A 24,419-nucleotide genomic window follows, 5' to 3' on the forward strand; every position below is an offset into this window, starting at 1 on the left:
AAAGGGAAAGGTGACATTTCGGGACGAGACCTTTCTTTAGACTGAGAGTCAGGGGAAAGGGAAACGAGAGATAAAGACGGTGATATAGAGAGATAATAGTGCGAGGAGCAGAATTAGGCCATTCGGCCCATCAAGTCTACCCCACCATTCAATCATGGCTGATCTATCTCTCCCTCTCAACCACATTCTCCTGCCTTCTCCACATAGCCCCTGACGCCGTACTAATCGGGAACCTATCAATCTCGGCCTTAAAAATATCCATTGACTTGGCCCCCACAGCCGTCTGTGGCAATGAATTCCACAGATTCACCACCCTCTGGCTTAAGAAATTCCTCCCTATCTCCTTTCTAAAGGTACGTCCTTTTATTCTGAGGCTGTGCCCTCTAGTCCTAAACTCTCCCACTAGTGGAAACATCCTCTACACATCCACTCTATCCAGGCCAAATTATTAAATGTTTCTATAAACACTGTATAAAAAATGAAACATGCTAAACTTGCTATGTGTTTGGATGGGATGTATGCAATGCCCAGTGGTTTATAGTTACACAAATTGTTTTTTATCCATTGCAAAGAAAAGCAACAAAAAGAATAATGGAAAATGATGCATCATTTTCATCAAAACCATGCGTTAAAATGTCAGCTCGCAGTTCGAACAAAGTCACCACAAAACTCGTTAACAGATCAGAACTGAAAGATAGTTAATTTAGTTTAGAGATATGGTGCGGAAACGGGCCCATCGACCCACCGAGTCTGCGGCGACCAGCGATCCCCGCACATTAACACGATCCTACACACACAAGGGACAATTTTACATTCATACCGAAGCCAATTAGCCTACAAACCTGTACGTCTTTGGTGTGCGGGAGGAAACCGATGATCTCGGAGAAAACCCACGGAGGTCAAGGGGAGAACGTACAAACTCCGTACAGAAGGCACTCGTAGTCAGGATCGAACCCGGGTCTCCGGTGCTGTCGGGCAGCACCTCTACCACCGCACCACCATGCTGCCTATTGTAGAGTATTAACATAATATTGTATTATGTCAAACTCACTACATTTAAAACATTTATAAAAATAATAAAAGATTTATAAAAATTGCAAAAATGTATTCAAATATTTTTTTTAAAAAGGTTAAAAAAGTAGAAAATTCCAACCAATATGTTAACAGGAATTTAAAATGTAATTGTTTCTTGTATTTGGTACTAAGTTGAAATATTTTATGTTAATCTAAAACACACTGGTAGCATCATAATGTGTAGATAATTGTATCTGATTACAGTTTGGAACTTGCCACTTCCCCTAGTGCCCTGTTACATGGCACATACAATAATTCGGATAGCATTGAGCTTCAGTGATTTTATAAATTTTTCATTTCCATTTCCATAACTTGATCTGATATTGCTGTGGGATTATTTTGGAAAAAAAAAATCTGGAGGAAGTATTATCCTATTTTCTAACCCATGCTTATCTGGAAGATTGCTAGATTTGTCTTCGCTGCAAGATAAATGCAGTCTGTGTAAGCAAGATATGTCCCTCAAAGGACACATGGAATGGACTGGATAAACAGCGAATTAATAACCAGGTGTGGGAGCTAACTGTTTGTAAATGGCTACCATAGTTCCGACTGTATAGTCATAATTACAATGCAGATGTACAATACTAGGATCAGGCAGCATGGAAACAGGCCCTTCGGCCCTACTTGCCCATGCACTACCACTACGCCACTGTGCATCCCTATTTTTAGATGCCAGTTTATTTTGAAAGACAACAAATAATTCACTTTGTTTTACGGGTTGCCAATGATAGAGTGGATGTGGAGAGGATGTTTCCACTAATGGAATAGTCTAGGACTAGAGGTCATAGACTCAGAATTCAAGGACGCTCCTTCAGGAAGGAGATGAGGAGGAATTTCTTTGGTCAGAGGGTGGTGAATCTATGGAATTCACTGCCACAAAAGGTTGCGGAGGCCAAGTCAGTGCATTTTTAAGGCAGAGAAAAGTAGGTTCTTGATTAGTACAGGTGTCAAGGGTTATGGGGAGAAGGCAGGAGAATGGGGTTGAGGAGGAAAATAGGTCCGCCATGATTGAATGGCAGAGTATACTTGATGGGCCGAATGGCTTAATTCTGATCCTACCTGCAACTTATGAATTTGTGAACTTCTCTAGCTGATGTATTCTTCACATTGTGTCTTCCAAACAGGAATAGCTGTAGACAAGTATGGGTTTATCTTCTTTGTGGACGGGACCACCATCCGAAAGGTCAATCAGGACGGGATCATCACGACGATAATCGGCTCCAATGGTCTGACGTCAACGCAACCTCTGAGCTGCGACTCAGTGATGGATATCTCTCAGGTAAAGATGCCTTCATTCGAGGTTCACTCTACTTCAATTGGTACACGTGACAGTAAACTGACCGTTGAACCTTCGAACCAGAGAGCTGAAGTAGAAGCGATATAATAAGAGCCAAGATTGAACATGAATCTGAGGGGTAACTTTTTCACACAAAGGTTGGTGGGTGTATGGAACAAGCTGCCAGAGGAGGTAGTTGAGGCAGGGACTATCCCAGTGTTTAAGAAACAGTTAGACAGGTACATGGATAGAACCAATTTGGAGGGAAATGGGCCAAAAGTGGGCAGGTGGGACTAGTGTAGCTGGGACATGCTGGCTGGTGTGGGCAAGTTGGGCCGAAGGGCCTGTTTCCCCACTGTATGTCTCTATGACTATGAGAAATGGGCATGAGGATTGAGGACAGAATTCTGACGTATTCCATGCGTGTCAATGAGAAGCTGGGGACTAGTTTGAAGAGGTGTAATACCTCAGTAAAGTTCTTGGCAAGAGTTGTTGGTAAAGGTGATGCCTCCACGGATAATTGGTGCATTCATTCAGAAGACTATTTTGCCTAAAACAAGGTTCTCTGAGATGATTTTTGGGAGGAGTATTGGTGGGGACAATGATATGACAGGATACTGAGTTGAATGATCAGCCATGATTATATTGAATGGCGGTGCAGGCTCGAAGGGCCGAATGGCCTACTCCTGCACCTATTTTCTATGTTGCTATGTTTCTATGAATGGTAATAATGAAAATACAGTTAGTAGCTATATTGCTATATTGCTGTAGTAGCTATAATACTGCTAATATTCCTGGCTCCACAATAAACTGCTCAATAACTCAGTGGTCAGTGAAGATTTTCAACGCCTGCCATTCCAAAGACTAGCGTTTCTTTTTTTTAGTTTAGAGATACAGCGCGGCAACAGGCCCTTCGGCCCACCGAGTCCGTGCCGACCAGCGAGTCCCATACACTAACACTAACACTAAGGACAATTTACATTCTTTACTGAAGCCAATTCACCTACAAAGCTGTACATCTTTGGAGTGTGGGAGGAAACCGGAGCACTGGGGGAAAATGCGCGCATGTCACGGGGAGAGCGTACAAACTCCGCACAGACAGCACCCGTTGTCAGGATCGAACCCGAGTCTCTGTCGCAGTAAGGCAGCAACTCTGCCACTGTGCCACACTGGTACTTAAAGCTTGTCGTTGCCTTACAAGCAGCCTCCAAGTTTTCTTGAGCTCGCTGTTGTTTTAAGGGAAGAAGTCGGCAAAGTAATAACGAGTTTTTTTGTGTCTATCTTCGCTAGTTTATTGATGCTGCTCTGGGAGGTTCTGAATTAAACCACAACTCACATGACAGAATCTTTAGATTCTTCAAAGTCACTGTCGGTAGCTCCGAGCAATCCCACCTCTGATCCTCCAAATATGTCATGAGCTTGCTTTCCTGTGTAAAACTCAATCAAGTTAATGCGTGCGGCATTAATTGAAAATTGATGTATTCATTGCAAATACGACTGCAGTTTGATCTTTATTCTTCCCCGCGACTTGAGCCTACAACACTAAGGTGTGAGGTGAGAGTCCTACAGCAGTGCAGGGACAGAATGTTGATGAGAATATGGCGATGTGTGGGTCGCAAGTCTTCACAGAATAAGGTATATAAATAATTCATACAAGACCAGAATAGCATCCCTCAGGCTACAGTCAAAGGCAACGTTGCATTCTTTCATACTTCGAGTTTTACAGAGTTTTTCCAGCAATTTGTTTCTTTTGGGTTTATTTCCAGTTGTATGCAATGCAGGTTTTATCATTCATTGTACCAGAGTAAAAATTGGATGCAGAGATTGTGCAACATGGTTATTTCATCAAAGATAGACACCAAATGCTAGTTTCTCCAGACTTTTTGGCTTCCTTCGAATTTTCCAGCATCTGCAGTTTTTTCTTAAACACCAAATGCTGGAGTGAAGGGCTGTCCCACTTGGGCGACCTAATTGGCGAGTTTAGAAGAGTTTGAAAAAATGACGTGTTGAAGACCTCCTTCGACTATGTTGAAGACCAGCTACGACTAGCTACGACTAACTTCGGGAAAATTGGACACCGAATAGTGGAGGGTGAAGGCAACCTCCTTCAATCTCCTTAGATCTCCCTTCGACCTCCCTTCGACCATGATGAAGACTATCTACGACTACCTTCGACCACCCTCGATTACCCGTGACTAACATGCCGACCTACTACGACCTACTGTGACTAAACCTACGAGTAAAAAAAGTATCAATTTTTTCCATGGCGACCTTTTTTTACTCGTGGGCATTTTTTAACATATTGAAAAAAACGCCGCGACCTAGCTGAGGCCTCGAGTACGTGGAGACCACTCTCAAGCATTATGAAGACCTCCTACGACCTCGTGTTGACCATGCTGTGAGTATGAGTCGAGGGCAAACTCGCCAGAACTCGCGGATTAGGTCGCCCAAGTGGGACGGGCCCTATACAGGCAGCATTTCTGAAGAAGGGTCACAAACCGAAAAGTCACCCATTCCTTCACTCCAGAGATGCTGCCTGACCCGCTGAGTTACTCCAGCATTTTGTGTCTATCTTCGGAGTAAACCAGCATCTGCAGTTCCTTCCTGCACAGGGTTATTTCATCTCTGATCAAAACATTCCAGTTTATTCATTACAATGCGTGATTCAGTTGAGGTGAGAAAGTTAATGCATTTATTTATAAAGAACTTGTTAACACAAATGCAACATTGACAGAAGGGAAATATGACACCATTTGCACAGCGGTTAGTGCTGCTGCCTCACAGTGCCACTGACACGGGTTCAATCCTGGCCTCAGGTGCTGTCAGTGCAGAATTTGCATGAGTTTCCTTATAGTGCTCCGGTCTCCTCCCACACTCCAAAGACGTGTCTGTAAGGGGGAAAGATTTTATACAAGTCTGAGGGGTACCATTTTCACGTAAAAGGTGGCTGGGTGTATGGAACGAGCTGCCGCAGAAGGTCATTGAGGCAGGGACTATCGCAACGTTTAAGAAGCAATTAGACAGGTATATGGATGGGACAGGTTTAGAGGGATATGGGTCAAACGTAGGCAAGTGGGACTGGTGTAGATGGGGCATGTTGGTCGGTGTGGGCAAGTTGGGATGAAGTGCTTGTTTCCACACTGTATCACTCTATGACTCTAGCTTACTGCTTTGGTAGTGACCGTGTTACTGGAGGTGGAAATTGTCACACTCTCACCCTCAATAACTTTTTTTCTCGCAGTATCAGTTTTCTCTGCAAGACTTCTCTGCTCTCTTTCCTGTTGTAGAATCCCACAGGGCAGCAAGCCGCATGCAGTATCTCCCTAACTCCAACCGAATATTTTATTCATCCAACACACACACACAAACCCTCAGGGTGCACTGCCTCAAGCTATCGTGCAGCAAACAACAAAAAGTTGTTCATCTTTTCTGAAGTACAGGCAGTCAAGTCAGCAATTTCTCTCCGTGAGTTTAGCTTAGTTTAGTTTAGTTTAGAAATACAGTGTTAAAACAGGCCCTTCGGCCCACCGAGTCCGTGCCGACCCGCGATCCCCGCACACTGACACCATCTTACACACTAGGGACAATTTACAAATTTTACTGAAGCCAATTAACCCAGAACCTTCACGTCTTTGGAGTGTGGAAGGAAACCGGAGCACCTGGAGAAAACCCACGAGTGAGACCCTGGTTCGATCCTGACTACGGGTGCTAACTGTACAGAATTTGTACATTCTCCCCGTGACCGCGTGGGTTTTCTCTGGGTGCTCCGGTTTCCTCCCACATTCCTAAGATGCACAGGTTTATAGGTTAATTTGCTTCAGTGAAAATGTGTAGGACTGTGTTAGTGTGCGGGGATCGCAGGTCGGTCCGAAGGGCCTGTTTCTGCACTGTATCACTAAACTAATAAAACAAAACTAGTGCTAAGATCAAAGATCAGTTTATTTTTTAATATTGAACATGAGGAAGGGGATAAATAGTCTGCTGCTACTGCTATTTCTTATATTCTTACGAATAAATTCAATGGACAATGGTAAAAAAAAAAAGCATAGTTTTGTGGATACAACAGGGACTAAATGAGACTAAATGGCTTGTTCCTTCAGTTGTCATAAACGCCATAGACTGAATGGACCCATCTCCGTTAAATAATCATATCATTGCCTTGCTGAAATCATTTAACTCAGAACAGAATGAGTTCGTAGATGGGACATTACTGGCCTGTAGTGCTTTTATAAATTAATTCAGATGAAGCATATTTTCACCGTCACAATGATTAAATGCAATTTTCCACGTGCCAAGAATATGTTGTAGGCAATTGCCTTTTTGCGATGCAAATATTATTTCTCAAATTGGAGCCAGGAAAAAGAGAAGCATTAGGTGAATTCACTCACTTTAATCTGACTTGAATTGCAAATATTATTTGGCAATCCTCCAAATACAATGACTAGATAACCTGACCGATCACCAGCGATAACAATGATGAACACTCAGAGAGGTAGGTACATCTTTTATGTACTTAGTTTAGTTTAGAGATACAGCGCGGAAACAGGCCCTTCGGCCCACCGAGTCCGCGCCCACCAGCGATCCCCACACACTAACACTATCTTACACACACCACGGGCAATTTACATTTACACCAAGCCAATTAACCTACAAACCTGGAGTGTGGGAGGAAACCGGAGCGTCCGGGGAAAACCCACGCAGGTCACAAACTCCATACAGACAAGCACCCGTAGTCGGGTTCGTACCCGGGTCTCTGGTGCTGTGCGGAAGTACCTGTACCACTGCACCACCGTGCCGCACTTACATAATAGTTGATTCACACTCACTTCAATACTATCTTAAGGAAATCTATAGCATCTGATATCCTTAATGTACCACCGTGCTGCCCCATTTATTTTACGCAGTACCCCACTACCACATATTTAATAGTCTAGTATCCCACATTTGGAGACACATGGCAGGTGTCAGCACACCCGCAGTGCAATGGGATATCAGCCCTGTGCTGGGAGATCAGCCATTGTAACCACCGATTCTCCTCTGACTGCCCACAAACGGGCGGCACAGTGGCGCAGCGGTAGAGTTGCTGCCTGATTGCTCCAGGGACCCGGCCTCGATCCTGACTACGGGCGCTGTCTGTCCGGACTCCAGGTACAATCTACAACGTAACATAGGCACAAAAAGCTGGAGTAATTCAGCGGGTCAGACAGCACCTCTGGAGAAAAAGAATAGGTGATGTCACCGGATGAGATCCTTCTTCAAACTGGGAATTGTTTCCCTTTCCCCTGACCCTCAGTCTGAAGAAGGAAGGGTCTCCACCATTTGGTGGGGTGTTACTAAGGGAAGTCCTCACCCACCCTCAACAACAGTTTCTCACCACCCCCTTAACACAGAAAGTTTAGAGGGATGAGGGGATCTCATAGAAAGTTAACGTATGATGAAAGGCCTGGATAGAATGAATGCGGAGAGAGTGTATCCCCATATAGTGAGAGAGTCTAGGAGCAGAATAAAAGGACGTACCTTTGGAAAAGAGATGAGGAGGAATTTCTTCAGCCAGAGATTGAGTTTAGTTTATTGTCACGTGTACCGAGGCACAGTGAGAAGCTTTTGTTGCGTGCTAACCAGTCAGGAGAAAGAGTGGTTGCAATCGAGCCATCCACAGTATACAGATTAATGGGTGGTGAAGCTGCAGACTTCATTGCCACAGACCGCTGTGGAGGCCAAGTCATTGGGCATTTTTAAAGCGGAAATTGATATGTACTTGCTTAGTGAGGGAGTCAAAGGATTATAGGGAGGGCAGGCGAATGGGGTTGAGAAGGAAAGATAGCTCAGCCATGATTGGATGGCCAAGTAGACGCGATGGGCCGAATGGCCTATCACCTATGAACATGAGATCTTTTCAGAAGCACTGAGCAGCATGCAAAGGGTGTGACCAGCTGCAAAACATGGCCAGTGCATTCCCTCCCCAGATGCTGCCTGACCCACTGAGTTAGAACATAAAACTCGGAACAGTACAGAAGTGCAGCCCCTTCGACCCATAACATCTGTGCTGGACATGATCAACTCGTTTCTGCCTGTACATAAGTTCATCCAGTGCTTTGTGTTCAATGGTTCAATAGTATTTTATTGCCACATGTACCTAGTTACAGTGACATTTATTTTGCCGTACAGTTCAGTTACATTCTTCCTGTAGATTAGGCACAACCATCGCTAAGTACATGAGTGCAAGATAGTAGATTATGCTGAGGCAGTAAACAAGAGTCGTCCTGTTTCCTGCACCATCTTCTACTCTTCAAGTTCAGAGTGGTTAAAGGAGATGTTTTGGCGCAAGAGTCTAGCATCTGCAGTCTCTTGTGTCTCCATTTTAATGCTGTTGTGCTGGGTGGCAGGGTTGGGTTGGGAAACAAAATGGAAAGATTTCATAAAGTAAACCTGTCCCAATTTCCTGATTTTTTTTTTTTCAATGACGTCTGATTTGCCATTTAGAGTCATAGAGGCATACCGTGTGGAAACAGGCCCTTCTGCCCATCTTGCCAATGCCCACCAACATGCCCCTTCCACGCTAGTCCCACCAGCCCGCACTTAGTTCATTACCCTCTAAATCTATACTATCCACGCACCTGTCTAATTGTCTCTTAAACGTTTTGATAGTTCCTGCCTCGACTACCTCATAAGCCATACTGCAGTAAATTTAGTTCTACTGTCTAAATATTCTAAATACGGGTGAAATAACAGGTGTATCAGTCATCTAACATTTTCAACAATGGTTTTTATTATTTATATACATATCATTAATCTATTTTAAAAGATACATATTTCTTGGTATTAGATTAGATCTTTTTAAGCCAACACCAATTTCTTTGAACCTTTCAAAATTGTAGAAGTGCCTAAAATTCATCCCTGTTGTATGGCGTGGCATGGTGGCACAGCGGTAGAGTTTCTGCTTTACAGCGCCAGAGACCCGGGTTCGATCCTGACTGTGGGTGCAGTCTATATAGAGTTTGTACGTTCTCCCCGTCACCTGAGTGGGTTTTCTCCGGGTGCTCTTGTTGCCTCCCACTCACACTCCAAAGACGTACAGGTTTGTAGGTTAATTGGTTTGTTAAAATTGTAAATTGTCCCTAGTGTGTAGGACAGTGTTAAGGGCTTGTCCCACTTGGACTAATTTGCGCGTCATTTACGCGACATCATTTATGTGTCACAATGCATGACGCACACGTGATGCGTGCATGGTGTGCATTACGCGCGCATGGTGTGTGGTGACGTAGGCAGTGACGCGCAGTCGCGCGCAGCGCCCCAGGATTTTGGGATTCACAAAATCTTTGCGCGCCATCTGCATGACACGCAAATGATGCCCAAGTGGGACGGGCCCTTTAGTGTGCGGGGATCGCTGGTCGGTGCGGACTCGGTGGGTCGAAGGGCTTGTTTCCGCGCTGTATCTCTAAACTAAACTAAACATGTAACACGAACGGTGAAATATTGTAGTGATCGTGTGTTGTACTCTTCTTCTGATATCCACTCCACTTAATTCAATGAAATGTATTTTACAGGCAGAGTATAACTCAACCCACTGATGCTCTTATGCAGTGTGATTGTGGATGCCTTTCTAAGCTTGTCTCCCTTGTTGAGACGACTTTGGAATATTAAGCAGGGATATGTCACTTGCCTCTAAACGGTGGTGAAGAGAGCTGCAGAGATTCCTGGCTTTTATTCCATCACCAAATGCTAATATGTGAAGTAAAATAACAATGTGATATGGTGTAAGGGAGATCAATCTCAACGTGAAGGCATCCGCCAAGAGTCTAGAGAATCAAGAGTGTTTTATTGGCAATTGTACCGAAACGGGGCGATGAAATTCGTACATAAGTATTTATCACCATATATATTTTAGCAGAAAGAAAGCAGCCGAGGGGATAGGCATTAGGACACATTATGGACATAGTTGAAGTTTCGCATAGCATAATTCCTGTATGTACGAGTCAATGCTTTTAGTACTCGCTGCTCGGAGATGTTGGATAATGAGAACAAAAGGCAAACGCTGGCATAGTACAGTTTTCGAACTGAAGATAAATTTGCCCACTAATCAACGAACCATCGGCTATCGAAGAATGATGATCAAACCAAACCTTGGATCACTATCAAAACGATGTGATACCAGGCTGGAAATCCACTTCAGCAAAATTAGCCTTCATTTTAAGTGCATGAGCCTTCGTTAGTCTTCATTTTCAAGTGCACAATTCTAATGTTACCAAATGTGTAAGATGCAACTGCAGGTGCTGGTTTAAACCGAAGATAGACACAAAATGCTGGAGTAACTCAGCGGGGCAGGCAGCATAGAAACATAGAAACATAGAAAAATAGGTGCAGGAGTAGGCCATACGGCCCTTCGAGCCTGCACTGCCATTCAATATGATCATGGCTGATCATCCAACTCAGTATTCTGTACCTGCCTTCTCTCCAAACCCCCTGATCCCTTTAACCACAAGGGCCACATCTAACTCCCTCTTAAATATAGCCAATGAACTGGCCTCAACTACCTTCTGTGGCAGAGAGTTCCAGAGATTCACCACTCTCTGTGTGAAAAAAAAAATTCTCATCTCGGTCCTAAAGGATTTCCCCTTTATCCTTAAACTGTGACCCCCTTGTCCTGGACTTCCCCAACATCGGGAACAATCTTCCTGCATCTAGCCTGTCCAACCCCTTAAGAATTTTGTAAGTTTCTATAAGAGAATCTCTGGAGAGAAGGAATGGGAGACGTTTCAGGTCGAGACTCTTCTTCAGACTCGAATGAATGTTACCAAATATTCTTTTGACTTTTAAATTAAGTTGTTCGGCCTGACATCTACATTGTTGGTTATTATTAAAGGCATCTCACTTAAGGGCCTGTCCCACGAGCGTGCGACTACGACCAAACCGGAAGCGGGGGCCGCGCGGAGGTCGAGTGATCCCGTGCGAGTTGACGTGAAGTTCAAGCGAAGTTCACGGAAAGTTCGTGCTAGGCGTACGCCGTCAAGACGCTGCGTATGGGGTCGAGACGCTGCGTATGCCCGTCGAGGCGGTGGGTACGGCCTCAATGCGGCTGTGGGCCGGCAGCCCGTTGCCATGCGGAATTTTTGGCCAGTGTCAGTTTTTCAGAGCCCCGCGCGATGTCGGGACCAGCTCCACACAATTCCATACGACTCCGGCGATCGAAGTGGGACCGGCCCCGCGAGGCCGTACGGCTCAAGCGGCCACGTTAGGTCGCGCTTGCCGCATGGAGTCGCATGTTGGTGGGACAGGCCCTTTACTCAATTGGCGGATTTTTCCAAACCTAATAATAGGGTTATTAATATACGGAATATATTTATCATTCTGTTTTATCTGTGTACATAACATTTATGAGCCTGAAAAGCTACCGTCAAGAGTCAAGAGTGCTTTATTATCATATGTACTGAAAGGGGGCTATGAAATTCTCAATTGCAGCTGCACAGCAGTGTTCAATAGATCATATAATAACTGCACATTAAAAAAAGTTAAATAAACAATAAAAGATATTCAATGAATGCCACGACACAGTAGCGCAGCGGCAGAGTAGCTGCATAACAGCGCCAGAGACCCGTGTTCGATTCTGATGCCGGATGCTTGTCTGTCCAGAGTTTGTACGTTCTCCCCGTGACATGCGTGGGTTTTCTCCGGGTGCTCCGGTTTCCCCTCACGCTCCAAAGGTGTGCAGGTTTGTTGGCTAATTGGCTTTGGTGAAAATAATTGTGAATTGTCCCTAGGGTGATCGCTGGTCGATGCGGACTCAGTGGGCCGAAGGGCCTGCTTTCAATCTGTATCTCTAAAAGTCTAAAAGTCTAAGTCTTCATATTCTCACTGAGGTACAGTGAGAAGCCTCATATCATAAATATATCATCTAAATATTTGATTAAATATTAAATAGTGATTTTATTATTCGAATACGTCTCTGGCACTTAAATTGATCTTAAAAAGTGAAGGATAATTTTATTATAAAGTTAATTAAACCACATAAAGATTATCAAACTGAAGTAAAATAATTGCAGATAAAATGCTTTGCCTCTTAATTTGAAAACCAAGGATCCCCTTTAAAATAATTTGAATTTGCAATCTAACATAGACACAAAATGCTGGAGTAACTCAGTGGGACAGGCAGCATCTCTGGAGAGAAGGAGTGGATGACGTTTCGGGTCGAGACCCTTCTTCAGACTGAAGTTTCGGGTCGAGACCCTTCTTCAGAATCTAATCTAATTGCAATCTAATTGCAGTCTGACCCAACATGGGAACAAGGTAATTTCCCCAGTGCACTGCTGTTGAATTCTACAAGGATCAAGTCTCACCGCTGTACACCATGCAGATGTCTGGAACTTATTACTGTTTGAATGGGCAAACTGATGATTCCCTTCAGAACATTCCAGCAGATATATTCACCCCATTTTCTCTCTGAGATTCATTGATCATTCTCCTCAAGAAACAAGAGTCAAGACTTTTTTTTTTCCATATATCCCAGATTGAACAATGAAATTCTTACTTGCAGCCCACCATGCAGAATTTCTCCATGTAGACTCCTCCATGTAGTGTTTAGTTTATGTAGTAGAGATACAGCGCGGAAACAGGCATTTCAGCCCACCGAGTCTGCACCGACCAGTGATCCCCACACATTAACACTATCCTACACACTAGGAACAATTTACATTTATACCAAGCCCATTAACCTACAAACCTGTAGGTCTGTGGAGAAAACCTACGCAGGACACGGGGAGAATGTGCAAACTATGTACATAGAAACATAGAAACATAGAAAATAGGTGCAGGAGTAGGCCATTCAGCCCCTCGAGCCTGCACCGCCATTCAATATGATCATGGCTGATCATCCAACTCAGTATCCCGTACCTGCCTTCTCTCCATACCCCCTGATCCCTTTAGCCACAAGGGCCACATCTAACTCCCTCTTAAATATAGCCAATGAACTGACCTCAACTACCTTCTGTGGCAGAGAATTCCAGAGATTCACCACTCTCTGTGTGAAAAATGTTTTTCTCATCTCGGTCCTAAATGATTTCCCCCTTATCCTTAAACTGTGATCCCTTGTTCTGGACTTCCCCAACATCGGGAACAATCTTCCTGCATCTAGCCTGTCCAACCCCTTAAGAATTTTGTAAGTTTCTATAAGATCCCCCCTCAATCTTCTAAATTCTAACGAGTACAAGCCGAGTCTATCCAGTCTTTCTTCATATGAAAGCCCTGACATCCCAGGAATCAGTCTGGTGAACCTTCTCTGTGCTCCCTCTATGGCAAGAATGTCTTTCCTCAGATTAGGAGACCAAAACTGTACGCAATACTCCAGGTGTGGCCTCACCAAGACTCTGTACAACTGCAGTAGAACCTCCCTGCTCCTATACTCAAATCCTTTTGCTATGAATGCTAACATACCATTCGCTTTCTTCACTGCCTGCTGCACCTGCATGCCTACTTTCAATGACTGGTGTACCATGACACCCAGGTCTCGTTGCATCTCCCCTTTTCCTAATCCCCTTTTCCTAATCAGACAAGCACCCGTAGTTGGGATCGAACCCGGGTCTCTGGCGCTGCAAGCATTGTAAGCAGCAACTCTACTGCTGTGCCACCATGCTGTCCTATAAGCATTAGTGTCCTGCATCAGCTGCATAGACTGGAGTGTAGAAGAATAAGGTTGGACCACAAAACTTAGTGAAAGACCTGGATGCGGAGAGGAAGTTTCCATCAGTGGGAGAGCCTAAGACCAGAGGGCATAGCCGCAGAATAAAAGGACGTACCTTTGGAAAGGAGATGGGGAGGAATTTATTGAGTCGGAGGATGGTAAATCTATAGACTTCATTGCCGCAGACGGCTGTGGAGGCCATTATCTGGGTTTATAAGTTCATAAGTGATAGGCCATTCAGCCCATTAAGTCTACTACGCCATTCAATCATGGCTGATCTATCTTTCCCTCTTTACCCCATTGTCCTGCCTTCTCAAGTGGGACCCGTTGGTGTTGCCTGACCCACCGAGTTACTCCAGCACTTTGTGTCTTCTTTTAGTGGGCAGTCAGTTGTATCGTGCATATGTCTGAAGAAGGTTCTCGACGTGAAACATTGCCCATTCCTTCTCTGCCTGTCTCGCTGAGTTACTCCAGCATTTTGTGTCTATCTATGTTAATAAGGCCATCACTGTCAGTATGCATTTTGTGTCGTACATTTTCTGCCTATTGACTGTGAATGAGTTGTTAATTCAAAACAGTCTCCCATCACCAGCTTAATTTAAACGCTAGTCAGAATTTTTTCCATCGTGTTAAATGCTATTTTTGTATTTTCAGCCCCATTTAAAATCCTTCTTATTTCAACCATTACAAGACATGCCAATTCAACATCAACTTGATCCCATTCATATTTATCACAATTTTCAATCAATTAAGTAGGTATTTACGTGGCCAGACAAGCATGTTAAAACTACAGATTTAGATGTGGATCCACAGATGATTCAGAGGAACATCAATATGGTAAATTCTGGAAGGTACACAAAAATGCTGGAGAAACTCAGCGGGTGCAGCAGCATCTATGGAGCGAAGGAAATAGGCAACGTTTCGGGCCAAAACCCTTCTTCAGACTGATGGGGAGGGCGGGGAGAAGAAAGGAAAAAGGAGGAGGAGCCCGAAGGCTAGGGGGATGGGAGGAGACAGCAGGAGGGGTGAGGAAGGGAGGAGACAGCAAGGACTAACAAAATTGGGAGAATTCAATGTTCATGCCGCCTGGATGCAGACTCCCCAAGCGGAATATGAGGTGCTGTTCCTCCAATTTCCGGTGTTGCTCGCTCTGGCCATGGAGGAGACCCAGGACAGAGAGGTCGGATACAGAGTGGGTGGGGGAGTTGAAGTGCTGAGCCACCGGGAGGTCAGGTTGGTTATTGCGGACCGAGCGGAGGTGTTCAGCGAAACGGTCGCCCAACCTCCGCTTGGTCTCACCGATATAAATCTGCTGACATCTAGAGCAGCGGATGCAATAGATGAGGTTGGAGGAGATGCAGGTAAACCTCTGTCGCACCTGGAACGACTGCTTGGGTCCTTGAATGGAGTCGAGGGGGGAGGTAAAGGGACAAGTGTTGCATCTCTTGCGGTTGCAAGGGAAAGTGCCCGGGGAGGGGGTGGTACGGGAGGGAAGGGAAGAATTGACAAGGGAGTTACGGAGGGAGCAGTCTTTGCGGAAGGCAGACATGGAGGGAGATGGGAAGATGTGGCAAGTGGTGGGGTCACGTTGGAGGTGGCGAAGCTGACGGAGGATTACTTGTTGTATGTGACGGCTGGTGGAGTGAAAGGTGAGGTCTAGGGGGACTCTGCCCTTGTTGCGAGTGGGGGGATGGGGAGAGAGAGCAGTGTTGCGGGGTATGGAAGAGACCCTGGTGCGAGCCTCATCTATGGTGGAGGAGGGAAACCCCCGTTCCCTGAAGAATTAGGACATTTCAGATGCCCTGGTGTGGAAGCATCATCCTGGGAGCAGATGCGGCGTAGACGGAGGAATTGGGAGTAGGGGATGGAGTCCTTACAGGAAGCAGGGTGGGAAGAAGTGTAATCCAGATAGCCATGGGAGTCAGTAGGTTTATAGTGGATGTCGGTCAGAAGTCTATCACCTGCAATGGAGATAGTGAGGTCAAGGAATGGTAGGCAATTCCGGAGTATGGGGTACAATTTTGGTCGCCTAATTATAGGAAGGATGTCAACAAAATAGAGAGAGTACAGAGGAGATTTACTAGAATGTTGCCTGGGTTTCAGTAACTAAGTTACAGAGAAAGGTTGAACAAGTTAGGTCTTTATTCTTTGGAGCGCAGAAGGTTAAGGGGGGACTTGATAGAGGTCATTAAAATGATGAGAGGGATAGACAGAGTTGACGTGGATCAGCTATTCCCATTGAGAGTAGGGAAGATTCAAACAAGAGGACATGACTTGAGAATTAAGGGGCAGATGTTTAGGGGTAACATGAGGGGGAACTTCTTTACTCAGAGAGTGGTAGCTGTGTGGAATGAGCTTCCAGTGGAAGTGGTGGAGGCAGGTTCAATTTTATAATTTAAAAATAAATTGGATAGGTATATGGACGGGAAAGGAATGGAGGGTTATGGTCTGAGTGCAGGTAGATGGGACTAGGGGAAAATAAGTGTTCGGCATGGACCTGAAGGGCCGAGATGGCCTGTTTCCGTGCTGTAATTGTTATATGGTTATATGGTTAATATTCAACATATGGTAAAATAACAAACTAAGTCATGAAAGGCAAGAATTATCTTTTAATATCTGAAGGTCAGAGAAATTAGATTGAAGTGATGAAGGGTTGACGTTTTTTCTTTATACAGTTTATTAATTCTGATGCTTTAGTTAAGTTTAGTTTGGAGATACAGCGTGTAAACAGGCCCTTCGGCCCACCAAGTCTGCGCCGACCAGTGATCCCCGCACATTAACACCATCCAACACACACTAGGGACAATCTACACGTATACCAAGCCAATTAGCCTGCATACCTGTACATCTTTGGAGTGTGGGAGAAAACCAGCGGGCAGTCACGGTGGCGCAGCGGTAGAGTTACTGCCTTACAGCAAAATGCAGCGCCCGAGACCTGGGTTCGATCCCGACTACGGGTGCTGTCTGAATGGAGTTTGTACGTTCTCCCCGTGACCTGCGTGGGTTTTCTCCGAGATCTTCGGTTTCCTCCCACACTCCAAAGACGCACAGATTTGTAGGTTAATCGGCTTGATAACAATGTAAGGTTGTCCAAGTTGGCGATATGCAGAGTTCTGCCTTGCCGACTACAACATTCAGAAGGTTCAGAAGGATCCCGGAGAAAACCCACGCAGGTCACGGGGAGAATGTACATTCTCCATACCGACTGCACTCGTGGTCAGGATCAAAGTCAGGACTGAATCTCGGTCTCTGGCGCTGTAAGGCAGCAAGTCCAACGCTGTGCCGCCCATAATTCAGAATATTCAGCAGATAAATTGCCTTTCCGTCATGGTGCAAAGCCAGCTAAGCCAGAGTCACATGGATGCAATCAGATTTGGGTAAACAAGCTGATTTAAATCACTAATCAGTATGTGCCCTAGAGAAGCTCCATGATCTGATTAACGTGATCTAAATGGCTTACTGTCTCTCACCCTGGACATCGATGTGTTTTCTGCTTTGTGCTATAAGGGAATTTTTGAAATTGGATACTTAATGCCTTTAAATCACATTCCACATTCTGCGCTCTCTTTCATTTAGAGACCGACTATCACGTCCACTCCAAGATGCAGCCACTTAGTCTTATAAGCTTAAAGTCTAGCTCTCCGCAGTACCTTTGCAATTTGCAAGAAGCTCCGTTCTCCATTAAACGGCTGTAATGTTCGGCGTAAGTCAGTTTATGTAGGAATAAATTGAGGCACAAATTGTGTACAGAAAGAGTTGACACTGTTTGAAAGGTTTAGGAGCACATAGTCACAAAAACCATTCAGCTCTTTGAGTCATTTCATTCCATTTACCCACCTCTGTCACCGGTCCTTAATACTTTTGATTTAACAATAATCTACCAATTTCGGATTTAAAAATAACAAGTTTCACAGTATTGCGTGATGTCTGTAAAAGCTGACTACAGATATCTACTATTTGAGGGCGGCACGATGGCGCAGCGTTAAGGGGCTGTCTCACTTGGGCGACCTAATCCGCGAGTTCTGGCGAGTTTGCCCTCGACTCATACTCGCAGCATAGTCGACACAAGGTCGTAGGAGGTCTTTGTAACTCTCCTTGATGCTCGAGAGTGGTCTCCACGTACTCGAGGCCTCAGCTAGGTCGCGGCGTTTTTTTTCAACATGTTGAAAAATGCCCGCGAGTAAAAAAAGGTTGCAATGGAAAAAATCGATACTTTTTTTCCTCGTAAGTTTAGTCGTCGTAGGCCGTCATAGGTCGGCATGTTAGTCGTAAGTAATCGAGGGTGGTCGAAGGTAATCGAAGATAGTCTTTCTTCATCATAGTCAAAGGAGGTCGTCTTCACTTGACACTATTTGGTGTCCAATTTTCCCGAAGTTAGTCATAGCTAGTCGAAGCTGGTCTTCAACATAGGCGAAGGAGGTCGAAGGAGGTCTTCAATATGTCATTTTTTCAAACACTTCTAAACTCGCCAATTAGGTCGCCCAAGTGGGACAGCCCCTTTAGAGTTGCTGCCTTATGCCCCTGTCCTACTTAAGTGATTTTTTAGGCGACTACAGGGGACTAGGCTGTCGCCGGGATGTCATCTGTGTGGTCGTGAGTCGTCTCCTCAGTTGCCCAAAGAGTCGTAGCATTTTTCTGGTCGCCGATGGATTATGAAATGTTTAAAACTTTTCGGCGACAGTTGGCTTGACGCCAATGAGCGTAGCTTGACTTCTCCTGACGTGGGTGCTGTCGTAGGGTGTCGCCAGGATGATGTAGGTTGTCACCGGTGCTGACTTCGATAAATTCCATTGGCAACTACCTACGTCAATCTACGTCAACCGGCGACCGGCGGCAGGTACCGGCGACTGAACTGTCTTACCTTGTCGTAGCTTGTCGAGGGTGGATGTAGGTTGTCGTAGGTGTGGTCGTAGATGGACGTCCTAATTGATCGCTGGTTGTCGGTAGCTTGCCGTGGCTGGATGTCGACTAGGTGGTAGGTTGTTGTAGACTTTGTCGTAGACATTGTCGTAGGGGGGGTCCAGTCGCCGTTTTTTCAGCGACCTGTTACGACTATGCCAGCCGCCAAAAAAACTGTCTAAGTGGGACTGAGCCATTACAGCGTTGACAGTTTGATACTGACTACGGGTTTGATTCCGACTACGGGTGATGTCTGTGCGCAGTTTGTACCTTCTCCCCGTGACCGCGTGGGTTTTCTCTGGATATCTTCAGTTATCTTCGAAGATACCCAACTATTCCCTGACTTCAATCCACAAAGTTTGAACTCTAATCGCCCTGTCCCACGGTACGAGTTCATTCCAAGAGCTCTCCTGAGTTTAAAAAAAATCAAACTCGTGGTAAGCTCGGAGAATGAACGTAGCGGGTACGTCGGAGCTTGGGACGTCTTGTAGCGGCTCGTAACGCTAATGGCAGGTACTCGGGAAGACTCGCTAATGGCAGGTAAGCACAGGAAGACTCGTGAAGATTTTTCAACATGTTGAAAAATGTCCACGAGATCCCCGAGTACCGACGAGTGGCCATTACCGTAAATCTCCGAGTTCGAATCAGGGCAAACTTGGGAGAACTCTTGGAATGAACTCGTACCGTGGGACAGGGCTTTAACTTTTATTCCTTACCCCATCAGTCTGAGCTCCTGACTTGTGGAAATTGCCTCTCTCCATTAGCCTGGTCTACTCCTTTTAGCATCTTGAAAATTGATCAACTCCCCCTTTAACCATTGTATATGTAATCCCTTCTTGTAATTAATCCTTGTAATCCAAGTAAATCCTCCCTGTGCTTCATCCAAGGCTAATCTATCCTTCCACCAGACGGAAAAGACTGCGTCCTATTTGCCTTTTTGATTATCTTTTCTTATCCGTGTTATTTTAACAGCCACAATGCTGAAGTAACTCGACGGGTCAGGCAGCATCTCTGGAGAAAATGGACCATTGACATTTTAGACAATAGACAATAGACAATTTTGGGTCGGGGCCCTTCCTCAAACTGATTGTAGTAGGGAGAGTGAGGGGGGAGGAACTGGAAGAGAAACAAAAACAGGACAAATCAGGGATAGCAACAGATTACCTGAGGCAAGGATGTTCCCTGATAGGCCTATAGTTGCATAGAGACAGGTTTGATCCCATTGTTGTGAACTGGCAGAACTGTTAATGGAGTTTGAGTGGAGGGAGAGGGAGATGGGGGAGAGAGGGAGATGGGGGAGAGAGGGAGATGGGGCCATTTTTCAAATGCAGTCCATGGTCCAGTTCGTAAGCGTGGTGCCCGGAGTTTGAGTGGCGAGGGAGATGGAGATGGGGGAGAGAGGGAGATGGGGGAGAGAGGGAGATGGGGGAGAGAGGGAGATGGGGCCATTTTCAAAATGCAGTCCACGGTCCAGTTCGTATGTGTGGTGCCCGATCCAGGCGAGCCCCAGGCTGCTGCGAGCCTGCAGCCATCACCTTCCATGGACGTGACGTTCCGTTCCTTTCCTCTCCCGTCCACCTTTGTGTCCTGGGGCAGCCTCCCGCAGCAGACCTTGAGGGCACGATATGCCAAACCTAGTTCCCTCTCCAACCGGCCTTACTCCTCGCCCATCGCATCCGTCATCATCGCCAATAACATCCTCCTGGTCTCTGGTCTTCTGATCTCTATATGTTTTTAAACTATTCTGTTGACCTGAACACCCATAGTTTCTGTACATTCTTTTCCCTCTTTGATAATACTGTATGTTTTAAAACTTCTTTAGTTTTTTTTTAAGATGCAGCGCGGAAACAGGCCCTTCCGAGTCCGCTCCGACCAGCGATCCCCGCACGCCGACTCTATCCTGCACACACTAGAGACAATTTGCAATTATACCAAAGCCAATTAACTTACAAACATATACAGTACGTCTTTGAAGTGTGGGAGGAAACCGGAGCACCCGGAGAAAACCCACGTAGGTCACGGGGAGAACGTTTAAACTCATTAAAGCAGCACCCGTAGTCAGGATCGAACCAGGGTCTCTGGTTCTGCAAGGCAGGAACTCTACCGCTGCGCCCCCTTGCCCCCCTTTTGTTGTTCCCTGTATCTTTCCTGATCACCAGAACCCTCAGTAGTTTTTACAATTTTTCATAATTGTTCCTTATGCTTTGCATTACGGTTTACAATTTTCCATATTCATGACTGTCTTATTTTTAAGAAGTTGTCGGATCTCATCAAGCTGTTGCTATTGTTATTAATTTATTAGCCAAGTATGTAAAAACATACCAGGAATTTGATTTGCCATACAGTCACACCAAAATAGCAACAAGACACTCAACTGCATAAAAATTAACATAAACATCCACCACAGCGGCTCCCCCACATTCCCCACTGTGATGAAAGGCAATAACGTATTATCTTCTTCCCTCCTTTTCTCCCGCGGTCGGGGTAGTCGAACCATCCGCAGTCGGGACGATCGATGCTCCCGCGTCGGGGCAATCGATGCTCCCGCGTCGGCGCGATCGAAGCTCCCGCGATCAGGACGGTCGAAGCACCTGCGGTTGGAGCTCCTGTAGTCAATCCCCAGCCAAGGGAACCCCAGCTCCACAATGCAAGTCCGCAGTGCGGATGGAGATACGATACGGAAAAAGTCTCATCTCCGTCGAGGAAAGAGATTAAAAAGGTTTCCCCCACCCCTGCACATGATACAAAACTAATGATACACTAAAACATACATTTATCTACAGACAAAACAACAAAATAAGAAAATGACGAGACGGACCGTTGGCGAGGCTACCATCGTATGTCTATGTCACGTCATTTTTTTTAGCACAACTTATGCAAACCTTTAAACCAGGAACAGTTAGTTCCCTCTCATGAACAACTGCAAAATACTTCCTATATCCTTCAAAATGAGATGCGTTATAACTGTTCAAAGTAAGTTCCAGCACATGGCAATGTTGCATGAATAAGAAATTAGGCAGTGATGTTTCAGATTCATTATAGCTTTATCCATAAGCCAGTTCTCCCACTTTAGTGATCTATCCCTGTTCCAAATTGGAGGAACAGCACCTCATATTTCACTTGGGCAGCTTACACCCCAGCGATATGAACATTGCCTTCTCTAACTTCAAGTAATCCTTGCTTTCCATCTCTCTCCATCACTCCCCTTTCTCAGTTTTCCGACCAGTCTTACTGTCTCCAATTACTTCTTATCTCTGCTTTGTTGTTTTATTCTCCCAGCTAACAATGATCTATTCTACATTTTCCTTGGTCTCTATTCCATATAACCATATAACATATAACCATATAACAATTACAGCACGGAAACAGGCCATTTCGGCCCTACAAGTCCGTGCCGAACAACTTTTTTCCCTTAGTCCCACCTGCCTGCACTCATATAACCATATAACAATATTCATATTCCCTTTGTCCTATTTTCACACCTTACACTTCCTTATCTATGTATCTCCCTCTCCCCTGACACCAGTCTGAAGACGGATCTCGACCCGAAACGTCACCCCTTCCTTCTCTCCAGAGATGCTGCCTGTTCCGCTGAGTCACTCCAGCATTTTGTGTCTATGTTAGATTTGCAAATTCAAATTATTTTAAAGGGGATCCTTGGTTTACAAATTAAGAGGCAAAGCATTTTATTTTGAATCTGGAGACACAAGGAACTGCAGATGCTGAAATCTTGAGCAAAACACAAAGTGCTGGAGTACCTCAGTGGGTCAGGCAGCATCTGTGGAGGGAATGGAGAGGTGACATTATGGGTCGGGACTGAAGAAGGGTCCTGACCCAAAACGTCACCTATCCATGTCACCAGAGATACAGCCTGACTCGCTGATTTACTCCAACACTTTGCGTTTTACCTGAATCTACAATCTACAATCTTAATAGCTTGTTTTTAACTACATTATGTACAAACCAAAAGCCCACAAATTCTGGTTAATGCACAAAAGCACACAAAGTGCTGGAGTAACTCAGCGGGTCAGGCAGCGTCTCTGGAGAACGTGGATGGGTGACGTTTCGTGTCGAGACCCTCACGTTACCAATCCATGTTCTTCAGAGATGCTGTCAGGGCTGTTGACCCCTGTCCCACTTAAGAAACCTGAACGGAAACCTCTGGAGACTTTGCACCCCACCCAAGGTTCCCGTGCGGTTCCCGGAGGTTTTTGTCAGTCTCCCTACTTGCTTCCACTACCTGCAACCTCCGGCAACCACCTGCAACCTCCGGGAACCGCACGGAAACCTTGGGTGGGGCGCAAAGTCTCCAGAGGTTTCCGTTCAGGTTTCCTAAGTGGGACAGGGGCATAACTCCAGTACTTTGTGCCCTTCAACGACAGTATGCTTCTGTCAACATGAATGATTGCACATTTCAGACTGTTAACGAAAAATGGCTCATTAGCCATCACTAAATTAAACATAGATTGCCTCTTTGTAAGTTCTATTGCTGCAAAAGAAAATAGCTGAACGTAGCTGGAAAGTTTGGGGATTAGAGCTGTCAAGACAAATCAAGAGAGTTTATAGTCATGTGTCCCAGATAGGACAATGAAATTCTTGCTTGCTGCAGCACAACAGAACATTGTAAGCAAAAATACAGAACAGTTCAGTTCAATATACACATAAATAAGCTGATAAAGTGCAATAGTCTGTTACAGTTCAGAGTCTGTTTGATGGCGAGTTTAATAGCCTGATGGCTGTGGGGAAGAAACTGTTCCTGAACTTGGATGTAACAGATTTCAGGCTCCTGTACCTTCTGCCCGATGGTAGCGGAGAGATGAGTGCGTGGCCAGGATGGTGTGGGTCCTTGATGATGTTGGCTGCCTTTTTGAGGCAGCGACTGCGATAGATCCCTTCGATGGTGGGGAGCTGGGAAATTGTAGTTCACGTTATCATGGAAAAGGAGGAAGTGTCAGATGTCTTTGCAGTCTTAAAGATGGATAAATCTCTGGGGTTTCATTAGAAGTATCCCAGGCTGCTGTGGTGGACTAGGGAGGAGGTTGCTGGAGACCTGACAGAGACTTTTTAAAATCATCTAACCCATAGCTCACAATGGCCTGTTTCCATTAAAACAGTTAATTTTTTGCAAATTTTTAATTCATTTGTTCTATATCTCTAAATCACCGTCTATATCTCTCGTTTCCTTTTCCCCTGACTCTCAGTCTGAAGAATGGTCTCGACCCGAAACGCCACCTGTTCCTTTTCTCCAGAGATGCTGACTGACCCGCTGAGTTACTCCAGATTTTTGTGTCTATCTTCGGTTTAAACACAAGGTACAACATACCTTATGTTTAAGAAAGAACTGCAGATGCTGGTAAATCGAAGGTAGACACAAACTGCTGGAGTAATTCAGCAGGTGAGGCAGCATCTATGGAGAGAAGGAATTGGCGACATTTCGGGTCGAGACCCTTCTTAAAACTGAGAGTCAATGCTATTTCATATCCAACAAGGTAAGTT

The 24,419-nt window shown here is 45.2% G+C and overlaps 1 protein-coding gene across 2 annotated transcripts in view; it reads left to right on the forward strand.

Annotated features, from left to right (window-relative positions):
- Nucleotides 1–24,419, forward strand: part of tenm1 (teneurin transmembrane protein 1) — an 824,829-nt gene that overhangs the window by 731,631 nt on the left and 68,779 nt on the right. For both annotated transcript variants that reach the window (XM_033030732.1, XM_033030733.1), the window contains one exon: nucleotides 2,199–2,353. In XM_033030732.1, coding sequence (XP_032886623.1) covers nucleotides 2,199–2,353 — 155 coding nt within the window. The remainder of the gene's footprint in view (nucleotides 1–2,198; nucleotides 2,354–24,419) is intronic.

This window comes from Amblyraja radiata, chromosome 12, assembly GCF_010909765.2.
Source record: "Amblyraja radiata isolate CabotCenter1 chromosome 12, sAmbRad1.1.pri, whole genome shotgun sequence".
Classification (NCBI taxonomy): Eukaryota; Metazoa; Chordata; class Chondrichthyes; order Rajiformes; family Rajidae; genus Amblyraja; species Amblyraja radiata.